The sequence below is a fragment of the Alnus glutinosa genome, chromosome 8 (assembly GCF_958979055.1).
Source record: "Alnus glutinosa chromosome 8, dhAlnGlut1.1, whole genome shotgun sequence".
In the NCBI taxonomy this organism is placed as follows: domain Eukaryota; kingdom Viridiplantae; phylum Streptophyta; class Magnoliopsida; order Fagales; family Betulaceae; genus Alnus; species Alnus glutinosa.
Genome location: NC_084893.1, coordinates 10,770,243 through 10,784,578, shown reverse-complemented (window position 1 = coordinate 10,784,578; position 14,336 = coordinate 10,770,243). Strand labels below are relative to the sequence as shown.

The following is a 14,336-nucleotide window of genomic DNA, read 5'->3' as shown; positions in this document are numbered from 1 at the left end:
TATGGTGAAGATTAAATTTTATAATATCTAACGGTATAGATAGTGCCACACCATTTATGAATTTTAAGTGACGTGCCAACATAAGTCACATATATGTCCCATAAAATTATAGACAACCAGTTCAATATGTACAACGAGATCGGGATAGTACCAAAAGTTTTAGGTCAAATGGCAGTATTACAAAAATGCCCCAAGACGTTCAGACTATTAGAGTAAGAAATGATTATAGGTAGTCTAAAAACACCATAATTATAGGTACGCCATATGCATGAATGAACTCCTTGTTTTTTTTTTTTTTTAATTTTTTTTTGTTTTTTTACCAAAAACCCCTAATATAGTGTTCTAGAGAGCGAGGGTGTGGACAACCAAGTTTGCTGTGGATGAGGATCCTCTTCATTTCATGGTAAGAATTTAAAATTGATGTATCTAACGATGTATATGATGTTACATTATTTAAATTTTTTAAAAGATGTGTCAATATTGATATCATGTATACTGTTAAATGTATTAACTTTAAATTTTGACCATAATATGAATACTATCCAGATCCTCTCAATTGGATGATGACGAATTGTAATTGAGGAATTTGTGACGATGGAATGAGAATTAGTGAAAATGGTGATGAGTTGTTTCGTGGACAACCTAAGTTTCAAAAAAGAAAATTGAATTGATTCGAAAGAAAACGAATTGGTTCTAAAGGTTCTTGACATCCTTTACAATTACACAGATGGATCCTTTTATACTAATATGCTACAATCATTCTAACAACCAATATGGGTCACAACCCATTATTCATCTCGATCCATTTACAGCACACAACCCAATTCCAAAGTGCACACTTACTAAACAAACGAGCACTAATTTGACCTATTAGGCATTCCTAAAATTGGATAAACCTCTCAAAATCTCACTCCAATGACTTTCCTAGAGACTTCTTAAACTACCGTCCAGCTACAGTGAATCCCTTGGGTCGTACAACAATTGTCTTGTTTTTCCAAAAAAACTTGTAGGCCGCATACTTGACTCTTTGCTCCTCAATACAATCCATAACTCGTAGTAGCTCATTCAAGTTCAAAAGCCAATTTTTCGCTCCCTCAAAGTCCAAGTTTCCTTCAAACACAGAGAACAGATACTTATCAAATTCCTTAAATGAACAACATTTCGTTCCACTAGGAGCCTATTCTCCTCGAATGTTGACCAATGCCCCAGACAAAAGACTTGCCACTTTCTACAATGCCTGGGTGGTGTCCAACACATCCCTCTTCCTTTCATTGAGCTAGGAGGTCTTGTCTTGGTTGCGTCGTTATCTCTGTAGTCACAAGGATCGTCGGTCCTTCCTTTAGAACATGTGTCGAGTCTCGCTTAAGACGTTAAACCCTATCACAAATCAATCCTCACTAAGCTTCTATCCTAATACCAACTTATCCTATATCTTAACGTAGATCTATACTTAGCACTTGTATCGAACTATCCTAGTCCAAATTATTCCCAATCCTTATACCCCAATCCTTATAGGGACTAGGATTGGGAATACTTAACACCATATCCTATTATAAAATTCTCAAATCCAATGTCCTCAAAATCTTCCTTTGTCAAAACTCTGTATTCCTTGTACAATTATTTCATCATATGCTTTGGTAGATTAGTTCCTCTAGTTTTCAGAGCATAAGGCACTGATACCATTTGTAATGCTTCGAAAAATTAATTAACTAGTAATTTTTAACTTCACGGTTCAACTCCCAGTCCTATTTCACAAGGAATACGACTTAGGGATCTCTGTTTCTCAAAAAAAGAATACTACGTAGTGGAAACATAAAATACTCTATCATCATTTATTACAACCAGAGTATCTACTAAGAATCATTACATTAAATAAAATCATACTACACATATTGCCGATATAAAAGATCAAAAATAAACTTTAATACACAATTGAGCCTCAAAAGTAAAGCCTAGAACGTCACCAAAAATACTATTTACCATGAGCGGCCTTAAAAATCCTGCAATCAGTCCTCAAGTATAACCAGATCAATATCAGTACTACACCCAATGGTTGCATCTGCTTCGAGGTCCATTTCGAATCTAACATCTAAAGGTAGTACAACTATAAAACAACACAATGACCGCATCAAAGAAGGGTGTCTATAGTTGTAATGAAACATGGAATGAGATTAGAAGTAAAAAACCCTATGGTGATTTGTTGGTGGCCGGTATGGTTTAAATGACGTTCTTTGGATTATCGAGGTGATTTTCTTTTCTTGACTTCCGTTTGTTTCCTTAGAAAACGTTGGGAAACTCAATATGTCATACCATTTTGGCCCTTTTTTTTTTTTTTTTTTTTTTTTTTTTTTTTTGTCTGAAAATTGAAGCAACTATGTCGTTACCACGTAATATACATTCGTGAGTACATGACAGGTTGAAGCTTACAGGCCAAAAGATTTGGTATGTCACAGTCGATTTGGAATTACAATGAGAACAACCCCAGTTGTAAGAGCACGCTTCCCCATAACAAACACTCAATCGGAAAGTCTGAAACACAACACAGAAAGGAAAAAAAAAAAATGCGTCTTTCTCATCAACCCCCACTATGACTCGGCCATTTATTGATTCTCACATTTTTATGATATTCTCCTTCTCTTAGAGCCTTATGGTCACCTATGAATTTTTCTTTTAGAAAAGTTTCAAATTTTAAAACAAAATCATATTAGAAATTTAGAGCATACAGAGAAAAGAGAGCAGATAGTTCATGGTGCCTGATGAGTCCTGACTGCTGGTGGTGGTGTGTGGGTGGCAAACGGTGGATGCACATCCATATTGTGGACCTCTTGGTGTTTCTAAAACCATTTTTCTCAGTTCTCTCGCCTCTCGGTATTTTCACAACCACTGAACCACCAAGTATTTTTTTTCTTTTTCTTGGGACTGGGTAACAGGGTGAGATTGAGACTTTGAAGGAAATTTGAGAGTTGTTGAAAAGTAAATTTTGCCCCATTTTTTCTTGTGTAGTGTGATTTTTTGATTGACATTGTGTTGCCATGTTGGAGAGGATCTACTGAGTACTGATTAATTTTTTTTTTCCCTATCTGCTGCGTATGCGTGTTGCCAATACTTGTTTTTTTTTTTTTTTTTCCTAGTTTCCTAGTTTCCCTATCTGATATGTGCTGCTGGGTTTTTAAATTTAAGGTTAAACACCTTTTTAGTCCTTGAGTTTTCACAACTTTATTTTTTAGTCCATAAGTTTCAAATTGCATCACAGATGATGGGGTGGTTCGGCCATCCCCTAGACAGAAAAAAAAAATGGCAACATTGGGTTTGCCCTTGGGGGTGGCTGAACCACCCCCCGTGGCCTATGGGGGGTGGTTCGGCCACCCCAAGGGCAAAACGGAAAAAACAAAATTTGGAGGGTTTGGCCCTCGAGGGTGGCCGAACCACCCCCAATGGCCAAAACCAATATTTATTTATTTTTTTTTATCAAGGGGTGGCTGAACCACCCCATGAAGGGTGGTTCGGCCACCTCAGACCGGCCAAGTGGGTGGCTTAGCCATCCCATTGTTTTTTTTATTTTTTCAAATTTTAATATATTTTTTTAATTAAGTTTTAAAGATTTTTAATTTTTAATTTTTTATATAGTGCCATGTGTCAATTTTTAAGGTTGACACGTGGCGAATCGTTAGTTTTTTGACAGAAAACTTAACCGAAGTACCAATTTGGTATTTTCCTAAATTTGATGTACCGTCTGTGATGTAAATTGAAACTCAGGGACTAAAAAAAATAAAGTTGTGAAAATTTAGGGACCATAGGAGTATTTAACCCTTAAATTTATTATTATTATTATTATTTTTTAAGATTCAGGTGCGTGTTGTAAATGAGGCCTGAGGGCTTTTTTTTTTTTTTTTTTTTTTTTTTTTTTTTTGTTTTTGTGAAAGAAGAAAAATTATAGTAGTAGTTAGTAAAGTAAATTTTTTTGGGGGGAGAGGGTTGAATTTCATTTTTGCCGGGACTATCATATAATTAACCCTTAAAAAAAATAAAAAAAAAAAAAAAAAAAAAAAAAAAAAACTTCAAATTTTTTTGAAGTGGTCATGGACCCCCACCCTCGGTGTAATGTGCCTCTGCTCCTGCCCCGGGTTGCTAGAATGGTCCCGAGGAGATGAGCTCAGAACCATAAATTTGACCCATTGCTGTTTTTTTTCAAGATGAATTTGTAGAAAGAGGGAGAGAAAGTGGAAATGGGTGGAGAAGGAGGAGGTGGTGCAAACCACGTTTAGAAATTCTCTATTAGTTCCATTCAAAGCTACGCCGTTTAGGTTGAAATGGGAAAGTTTTAATCTTAGCCCTTGATTTAAAATTTCAAGAGATGTGCTATTATTTCTCTACAGTGCGCATGTAAGCCAAATCTATGTTTTACAATTGGTAGGACAAATGCCTTGTCAACTGTTGAAGTCTATTACTATATGAGAAGTGATTGGTGCACTGTTGTGCACCACTTTAGAGACATGGGATGAGTCTCATGTGGGATCTATATAATGATGGAAAATGATCAAAACACTCACAATACACAACAATGACACAACACCAAGGCATTGGGGTGGGGCCCACACATTGGGTCCCACCCCAATGTGCCTTGGTGTTGTACCATTGTTGTGCACAAAGAGTGCAAGGATCACTCCCCATATGATGAAACCCACAACATGGGACCCACCCCATGCTTCTAAAACCTTGCACAACAGTTACACAACTGTTGTGCAAGAGTCTTTGTCCTTAATATATTTTTATCGCACACTTTTTCAAATTTGTGCGTCCTTCCCCTGCAATAAATGACGTCATTACCAGTACAACAGCCTACGTGGAAAGTGATTTTTTATTATTTTTGTTTTTTCTTTTCTTTTCTTTTGGGTTTGAAAACTGGTTGGAAGGGATTGAAATTTTCATTTCCCTTCCCCTCCAACACAGCTCTCTCTCTCCAACTACCGTTGCCGCCGCTGGTCTTCCCCTTCTCGGCGCCGCTTCACTGGAGGTCGGTCTTCTCCGTCCGAAACCGCCGCTGGTCTTCCCCTTCCCGGCGCCACTTCACTGGTGGTCAGTCTCTTCCGTCCGAAACCACCGTTGGTCTCCCGCTTGCTCGCTCACCGGTCGTGACCGACCCTCTCGGCGGTTGGCTTCTGTCTTGGTGGTCGGCCACCCTCCACCGGGCCATCCTTCACTGGCGTTCTGTCTCCGGCGGATTTGGCGGCCGGATCTGTATCCGTCAACGCTAAAAAAGGTACTCTCCGGCGACGCTCTCTCTGTCTCTCTCTGTGCATCGTATTTCCCCTCCTAACGCGTCTCTCTCTGTCTCTTCTCCGGCCGGCGATCCGTCCTTCTCTGTCGGCCCGCATTTCTCTCTCCACTCGTTCGTTATTCACCGGCGGTAAGATCTGGTTATAACTCTCTCTCTCTCTGTCTCCAGCCGTCCTTCACCGGCACCATCTCCACCGGCAAGTGAGACGGAGCCAAGGTTAGGTTTTTCTGAAGTTTTTTTGTTTTGTTTTATTTTTTTGTGAAACAGACATTTGATGAATTTCCTTTTGACATCGTTTAAGGGGTGGGGAACGTCCTCTTCCTTTAAAAAATTAGCAAAACCCATTAAATTGCATATATGAAACCCATAAGAAAAACTCAATCTTGTAACACAAAAATATCATAACTTTTTAATGGGTGTCAATGAGAATAGAGAATAGAAACATGGGTATTAATCTATTATAGATCAGGAGGGAGGGGGGTCGAGAGGGGTCAAATGCCCCCCCTCACCTCCCAAAAATCCCCCTTACTTCTGGTAAAAAAAATTTGGATGCCCTAGGTTGCCCAGCTTTATCGATGAGCAAATCTTTTCCAAGAAGAGTGGGATTTACAACCCGTTTGAATTTTTTTTGTTATGTTCTGGGTTCGATTTGGTATTTCAACATTCAATGATCTGGTTTTTTTTTTCTTTGTTCTGGGTTCTCTCTGAATGGACTAGGTTTCAAGACAGCCAAAATTGGAGCAGGCTTGGGCTGGAAAACCTTCCATCTAGAACTGTGGGGTCGGCAGATTCACTCTGTTTGTGTATGTGTGTGTGTGTGTGTGTTTTTTTTTTTTTTTACTTTATAAAAGATTCTGTGTACCAATCTAGTTTATTATGCATTAGTTGGAGGTGATGCTGTGTTTAATTGCATATCTATGTCATTAAATTTTTCATTATCTGCAATTTTGGGTTTGGAATGCAAATTCGTTAACTGGTTGTTTTGTAGTAGTAATTTCAATTGTCAGATTGTTCATGAAATGAAGACTTTTGATAATTGTTCTGTTTATATTACTTCTTTGTATGTATGTTTTATATAAGAAGAATGGCTATTTATTTTTCTATTGTTTGATGTTCTCTGTTGTTTGTCTAGGTTGTTATGGCATGAATTCTTTGTTTTTGGAAAAATTGAATTGGCAAAATTCTTTGGTCTATGCTTTACATGTGGGTTTGCTTGCTTTAAAATAAATCTGAAGATCTCGGCATTGAAAAAAGGGCAAGAAATGTGAAATTCTGCAGAAAATCTTGTGAAAATTTGTTGGGCATTTGTCATTTAAATATTTTGAAGGATTATTCATGGCTTTTATCTTGTGTTTCCTTAGAGATGTAAGGGGAAAGATGATTTGATTGGGGACTCTTCTTTAGCATTGGTGATTATAGACCTATAGGCCAAGGAATGTGGATATGCTATAGATTCTCGTTCAATGATATTATTATTATTATTATTATTTATTTTTTATTTGTTTATTTTTGCGTAGGCCCGAAAAAATGTCAGTAAATAGTGATGCGTCAATACCCCATCCATTATGTTATTGTGGAGTGCATGCACGTTTAAGGTATTCATGGACTAGTGACAACCCCGGAAGAAAGTGGTACGGTTGTATAAAGTATAAGATAATTTTAAATTTTAAATTAATTAATTGTGATTTATTTTTTCGTTAGTAATTTATGACATTTATTATTATGTTTTAACGCAGAAAGATGGGGATTGTGATTTTTTTATGTGGGCTGATAACCAAATGACTTCTTATGAGAAGAGATTGGAAGAACACATGAGAGACATAGAGGAAGGGAGACGGGCCGATATTGAGAAAGTTGAGAAGATGACAATGGCCAATATTGACAAACTTGAGAAACTAATTGAAACAAAACACAAAGAACAATATGAGAGACTTCGGTTGGAGTTGGGTCTTAATAGAAAGATGTTTTGGGTAGCAGTAGTCGTAATCATTTTGGGCATTGTAATTTATTTCAGTGGTTATAGCGGTTCTAAAGTTAGCTACTTGATGTTAGAATGAAAGGATGAAAACATTATTAGGTTAATGTCGGTCATTGTCAGATATTTTACGTTCTTATTAGTTGAACAATAGAAATTCTGAATTTTAGTTATGATTAGTCAAACCCATATTGTTAAATGGACAAATTTGGTATCTTTTAAGTGAATTTGGTTGTCCACTTATGCAAAGCCCAGGTTAAAGTGGACTCCAGAACTTCATCAAAGATTTGTTGAAGTTCTGGAGTAAATCAACTTGGAGGGCCAGACAGTGAGTCTAGAAGCTGGTTCCCAAGGGATCAAGATTCTGCAAGAAAGGAAAGATGCTGGTGCATTTGGAATCCAGAAAAACCCATAAGAAACTCTAACTCCATTATGTATCAGCTGACCAAGACTATGAAAGTACATACTAATATACCATTTCCAGTTCTTGCAATGAATCTTTCTTTTTCTATTTTTTTTTTTGATGAATAAGCACCTTAAACAAAATCATCATTTTACAAACACTCTCTGCGAACAACCAAAACAATACAACAAACAATCACGGTTCTTGCAATGAATCCAACAACAATAAATTCCTATTCCATCGAGCAGGACTCAACCATGTGAATAATATGCCATTCAATTTTCACACCAAGGATATGTTATATCTTGTATGGAGTAATTTCTAAGACCTTGCTATATAGGTCATTGGTTCTGGTGTTTGTTATAGATAATCCCAATTCCATAATTTTTTTTTAAAAAAAAATAATAAATAAATAAATAATACAAGAAGAAAGAAAGAAAGAGATGACACAAATCTCTTCATATATAATTTTCTAGACCTCCGTTTCATGATCAGGCCTAGGACTGGAGGAAGAATCACTGGGATCATTGGAATCACTGGTTGGAGTTTGACTTGAATCCCCACTTCTCCTACCACTATTGAAAGAAAAACTAACCCAAATCTCCCTCTCTCCCCCTTCCTCATCCCTCTTCTTGCCCACGTCTTCCTCCTCAATAGGCATCTTGTACCTGCAAACAGGGCAAGACCCATGAATCCCCAACCACTTCTCAAAATCAAGATTAAAAAGAGAAATCAAAGACACAACTCAAAAGTTCTAAAAGATTATGACCGTAAGGATCTAAAAATGAGAAAATTCCTGGTTTTGAACTGACTATAAAAAGAAATATAAAAAACGTACAGAAACTTTGCAACAAAGTTGATCTAAACACTATGAAACAGCTTTACAAATTCAAATGTCATTCAAAGGGTTTATCAAGCAATTTTTTTTTTTCTTGTACATTAAAAACAAATCACTCTTTCACTCCTCCAAGGAATTTGACAGGAATCTTTTCCCTATAATGCCCAAAAAACAAGAGCCTTTTTTTCATTGTCTGTAACTCTGGTTTCCAAATCATAAAATTTTCCTTGCATACAATTCCAACTGTTTCTCAAAATTCATGCAGAGAATATTAAAGTATGTGATCATACCTTTCCTTTGAAAGATTTTGCTGCCTCCAGAAATATTGGGACAACCTTCTCTATGTCATTTGAAGTGGCAAATAGCAACAACTGAAAATTGGAGAGAGAGAGAGAGAGAGAGAGATTGTTAAAACTCTTCACTTCAAACAAAACAGTAACCTACAGTCAAAATTAACAAAGCATACACGCCCATTTACCTGTTTCTTAATGGGACTTTCAAAAATCAAAGGGGCATTTTCCCTAGTAAAAGTGGTAACCAAAGGAAGCTTGTTGGCGAATATAAACTAAGCTATTTTAGACTTCACAAATTGACCGTCTAAAACCACATTCCATGCATCCAAACAAAGTTCAAGATTTAAGAAGCTTGTAAAACATGCATCCAAACAAAGTTCAAGATTTAAGAAGCAAAGGCACGCAGCTTGTAAAACATGCCTATTTTTTCTTTACCTTTCCATAGCGTTTCAAAGAGCCATGAAAGAAGAATCCAAAAGTAACCATGACAGTGATTACAGTTGCAACAGCCCAAGTGGGGGTCTCAGACAAGGATCGTCCTTCCCTTGCTTCTCCCTCCATCGCTATAGCTCCAACCCACAGGCCACAACAGCCCTAATCCAATTAATAAAAATCTCAAAACATAAGCTTAAGCTTATTGCAGGACAACTCAACACATCAAATGAACTCTGTCCTCCACCGCTGCTCCAAACCTAACATCCAACAAAATAAAAAAGAAAAAAAAGAATCCAGAACAAGATGTAAAGAAAATAACATAAATCATGCCATTTCATGCATACACCATCCAAAATTCACCTCAACCTCTTTATCTAGCGCACAACATATATGAACATCATATAAGAACCAAAAAAATAAAAAATAAAAAATAAAAAATAAAATAATGGAGTCAATCTTTTCCAGTACATCCAGGAGTCCATCTGAAAGCTAGCTCCATTACAACTCCCACACAAAATGTTCATTTTAACTCTGCAAGAAAACACATACATATTATCAAACAAGACTATTACATTGGTCTGAAGACATAACGACAACCAAAATGAGCATCAAATACCATTAAGTGACATATTAGTCTCAAGGTGGAAGTAAACCATTCATCAGAAGACGTATAGTTGACCGCACTACATCAGTACGTGATCCTGCAAAAACAAACACTAAATAAGTACGTGAAATATCAAATAATTGTCAAAAATCAATTAATAAATAAAGAGATGTTGGCTAATCACCTGAGTACTATGATCATGATCTGCAGAAGGCACAGAAGGCAATGGAGATTGACTAGTGTTGTCTTGATTTTCCGTTGATTTGGAGGCCTACAATTAAAAAATGGTTTATGCAATGTGGAGAAGTACACATGTTTTTTAAGTAAGTAAAATGTGGACAGAAGTAATAAAAAAAATAAATAATAAATAATAAATTCACTAACTTGATTTTTTCGTTTCTTCGTTTTATCATTGTTGTTTCTTGGTGACTTGCTCGATACTTTGGATTTCTTCACCACTATTTCTATAACAGCCACCTTTTTCCTTGTTCATAGCCTCCCTTTACATGAAACCTTCACAGGACTAAGCACATTTTTACAGCTAGAAGATGTGACAGTAGCTGGAATGCCAAAAGATTGATTTTCGCAACGCCACAACTCCTTTAATTGATCAATTCTTTTTATTAGTTCCATGCAACGTTTCTCCGTGTTTACTAACGTGAGCGACAGTAATTCTTCCAAATTGTTCCTCACTTTGTCATGTATTTGGGCACCAATGGCATCATAACTACTCTTAACCTTTGAGTACTCTCGCTTAATATCTTTCCTCCGTCTGTCAAGAACATTCTTTGTGGCAAAGTTGTCACTTTCTTTGTCCGTAACACGGAAAGTGAATGCCTACATAAGATGCCTCTTACTTCAAACAATGCACATGTACACTTAACTTCGAATTCATCTTCATTGAAGTAAACAAGAAATGTATTTTCTATTAAGTGATCTCTAACGGCAACATATTCAACAACTTCAAAGGTAGAAATCGCAACTTCACTTTTGAGAAGAGCGTTATTACAAGACATCATTTTCACAAACTGCTCATGTACTTCTTTGAACTTCGCATTTGTGTAAACAACTTGAAACTGTTTCTCTAACTGCAAGGCGGTTATACATGGGATTGTGCGATTGAAAGAATCGAAATCAGCACGTGCCTCACTCTCGACCATTCTCCTTAAAGCGTTATCATATTCATCAACAAATTCTTTCAATGTGGTTCGTGAGTGCATGTAACCATCAAAAAATGCGTTCATACTTTCACTTCGCTGTGTAGTACTCATTTCCGCCCAAAACGTATCTTTCATGTATGCCGGCACCCAAAATGTCTTATCCATATATAACCCATCCAACCATGCATTATCATGAAGATTATACTTCTCCAGTAGATCTTTCCAATTTTCCTCATATTCTTCACATGTTTGAGAGTCATACAAACATTTATTTATGGCACTCTTAATGCCATCAAAATTAGCATGTGATCCAAATTTTTCAGGAAGTTTTTTCATAATGTGCCACATACAATATCTATGTCGACTTTCAGGAAAAACAATAGCAATTGCATTTTTCATAGCTTTATCCTGGTCTGTCATAATTGCTTTAGGGGCTTGGCCATTCATGCACTCCAACCAACATTTAAATAACCACACGAAACTATCTGTATCCTCACTTGAAATTAGTCCTGCCCCTAAAAGTATAGATTGACCATGATGATTCACTCTTACAAAAGGAGCAAATGGCATGTCATATTTATTGGTCAAATACGTTGTGTCAAACGTAATAACATCTCCAAAGAAATCATACACTGCCCTACTCTGTGCATCAGCCCAAAAAACATTTCGTAACCTACAATCATCGTCTATATCTATCACATAGTAGAAGCCATTATTCTGCTTTTGCATTCTTCTGAAGTAATCACAAAGTGCTTGAGCACCTCCTTTACCAAGATTGAGTTCTCTTGCCTTGTTAATATAATTCCGACAATCTCTTTCTCTAAAGGAAAGATTCTCAAACCCCCCACTTTCAACAACTAATGAATTGAAATTTTTACACAAACGTATTCCTGCTTTGTCATTTAGCTCAAGCTTTCTTTTCGCAGCATCATTAATTTTCTTATTGCTTCCAAAAAATCTCGCTTTGCCCGGGCTTAACGAATGATTATGCGTCAACTCTACTTTACTCAAAAACCACATTCCATCATCACATAAATTTGAACAAATCCTGGCACCACACCCTGTTCTATTAGTTGCTGGAGTTGGCTTCGCACAATCACTTGTTTTAGATCGCTGTTTACCTCTACGAGTACATATAAGCATTACGTAACCTTTTATATCCTTATTTTTTCTCGAGCTTCTTTGCGCTATACCAAAACTAGCTTGCTTAGCATACTTCCTATAATAAGAGCAGACTTCGTCTAATGAACTAAATGTCATTGATTCTTTTGGTTCTTCAACTTTCTCATCATCCTTTAACACCAAAGGTAGTACCACATTTTCTTCCTTATAAATGTCATTAAACTCTTCATCATTTTCTTCATTCGGTTCTTCAACATTTTCTTCATTCAACTGTTCATCAGAAATAAATGTCATTAAATCCTTCGACTCTTCAAACTTTTCGCCCATATCTATCCAAAAAAGTATACAAAATGTGTTTATAAAAAAGCCTAGAATAATAATAAAGAAAAAACAAAACAAAACTATAACTCAAACAAAAGTGAAAAAACTAACCATTTTGACGGTCATCTTGATGGGTTAGAGCATCGTCAAATTCACACTCATTATCCAATCGTGAACTTGAAGAGTCCATTTAGGAAAATGCTATATTAAAAAGTAATATAAGTTAATTGAATGAAAAAACTAAACTACATAAAAGCTAAGCTAATAACCTTAAAAGCATGTAATTTGACAATATTATATAAATTAAACTACATAAAGGAGTCATAGCACTAGTTTTAGAGAGTGGTTTTAATGATTTACTAGGATTTATAACTTGGAAGCCCAATTAAAATTCAAGAAAAAAAAAACATCAAATATTTTAAATAAGGTTTCATTCTTTATGCAGACACATAGATATCTTAGAACCTGGGAACATAGGGAATACTGGATCATTTAAGAACCTAACAGTAATAGTTGATATTGATTACCTTTACACCAAGCTCATTTGTAATTTTCATTTGCTAACATGAATCATTTATGGAGGGAAATCTGCCCAAAGCCCTAATCCAATTAATAAAAATCTCAAAACATAAGCTTAAGCTTATTGCAGGACAGCTCAACGATCAAAAGTCACCACATCAGGCAGACCAATACAGCAATCTTCTACACAAGTGCTCTTCTGTCCAAACCTCCCTTCTAACACTCAAAGCAACTTAAGCAATGCCCAATGAATTATCCAATTTACTTCCAAGAATGTGACACGAATGACCAAAGGTCTCCCACAACTAAACAATGAAGAAGTGGTTAATGGAATCAGAATCCAACAATAAAGAAGATCCGCTATCCAGTTTCAGCATTTATTAAGAAAGTCAGAACCGAAAGAAAAAGGCACTCCAGAAACTCTACTCCTAAAAATTAGTTATTTCTCCACATTTCAATCATTACCTCCACATTACACATTCTCAATCATTTTCATGTTCAACCATTATATTTATATTCAACAACAACAACAAAAAAAATTAAACCTTCAAAACCTTCATTTCTGAGCCACATTACAACACAAAAGGCAAAACCCCCGAAATCATTACAGCATAAGAAAGAGCTAAGAAGAGGAATCGAAGCTTACCTGCAAATTTGTTGAAGACCCAAATCGAAAGATGAAAAATTTGTGGAATATACCGTTGGGACAAAGAAGCGTAAGCCCACTACACACACAGCAAAGAGAAGCTGGCAAAGAAAGCGTGGCTTCTCTTGATGAGCTGCTGCTCTGCGTGAAAAAAAGAAAGGGACATAATTTAGTCCAGCTGCGACAAAACAGAGTATTATTTGGCGCTGCCGATGCTTTATTGCAGAATTTTTCTTTTTTGGATCTTGTTTGCTAGGCCAACAACAAAAAAGTAATGCAGCAAATATTTACGGGAGAGGAAATCTGCCGGCGAAGAGACGACCGAATCTGCCGGAGAGAGAGGAAATCTGCCGAAGAGGAAATATGTCGGAGAGAGAGAGAGAGAGAATCTGCCGGAGAGAAGCCGGACGACGGAGAAGGCCGACCGCCGAGAGAGAAGCAGGCGACGTCACTGACCGGACGTGTAGAGAGAGGAGAACGGGTGGGGGGGGGGGGGCAGCGTACAGTGAAATTTCAGAGAAAGAGGGGGGCATCGTTGGTGCTGAAATTATATTTCAGCTTTCCCTCCAACCAGTTTCCAAGCAAAAGAAAAAAAATGGAAAAAAAAATAAAAATTAAAACCACTTTCCACGTAAGCTGTTGTGGCATTGTTGTAAACAATGTGTGTAAAGATCATTTTTCTATGATGAAACCCACAACATGGGACCCACCCCATGCCTCTAAAACCTTACACAACAGTTAC

General features: G+C 36.7%; 1 protein-coding gene and 1 long non-coding RNA gene across 2 annotated transcripts; one reads left to right on the top strand and one right to left on the bottom strand.

The window, feature by feature from the left end:
- Nucleotides 1–5,959: 5,959 nt before the first annotated feature.
- On the top strand, nt 5,960–7,650 carry LOC133874777 (uncharacterized). Its single transcript, XR_009901378.1, has 3 exons — nt 5,960–6,081; nt 6,796–6,909; nt 7,015–7,650. It is a non-coding gene; the product is annotated as an uncharacterized LOC133874777 (long non-coding RNA).
- Nucleotides 7,651–8,128: 478 nt separating this feature from the next.
- LOC133876112 (protein FAR1-RELATED SEQUENCE 5-like) lies at nt 8,129–12,619 on the bottom strand. Its single transcript, XM_062314397.1, has 7 exons — nt 12,541–12,619; nt 10,771–12,437; nt 10,340–10,663; nt 10,011–10,097; nt 9,918–9,923; nt 9,223–9,381; nt 8,129–8,359 (listed from the first exon to the last, which is right to left on the bottom strand). Exons 1-7 carry the CDS (start codon nt 12,617–12,619, stop codon nt 8,129–8,131), a joined length of 2,553 nt encoding a protein of 850 aa, XP_062170381.1.
- Between the last annotated feature and the right edge of the window lie 1,717 nt (nt 12,620–14,336).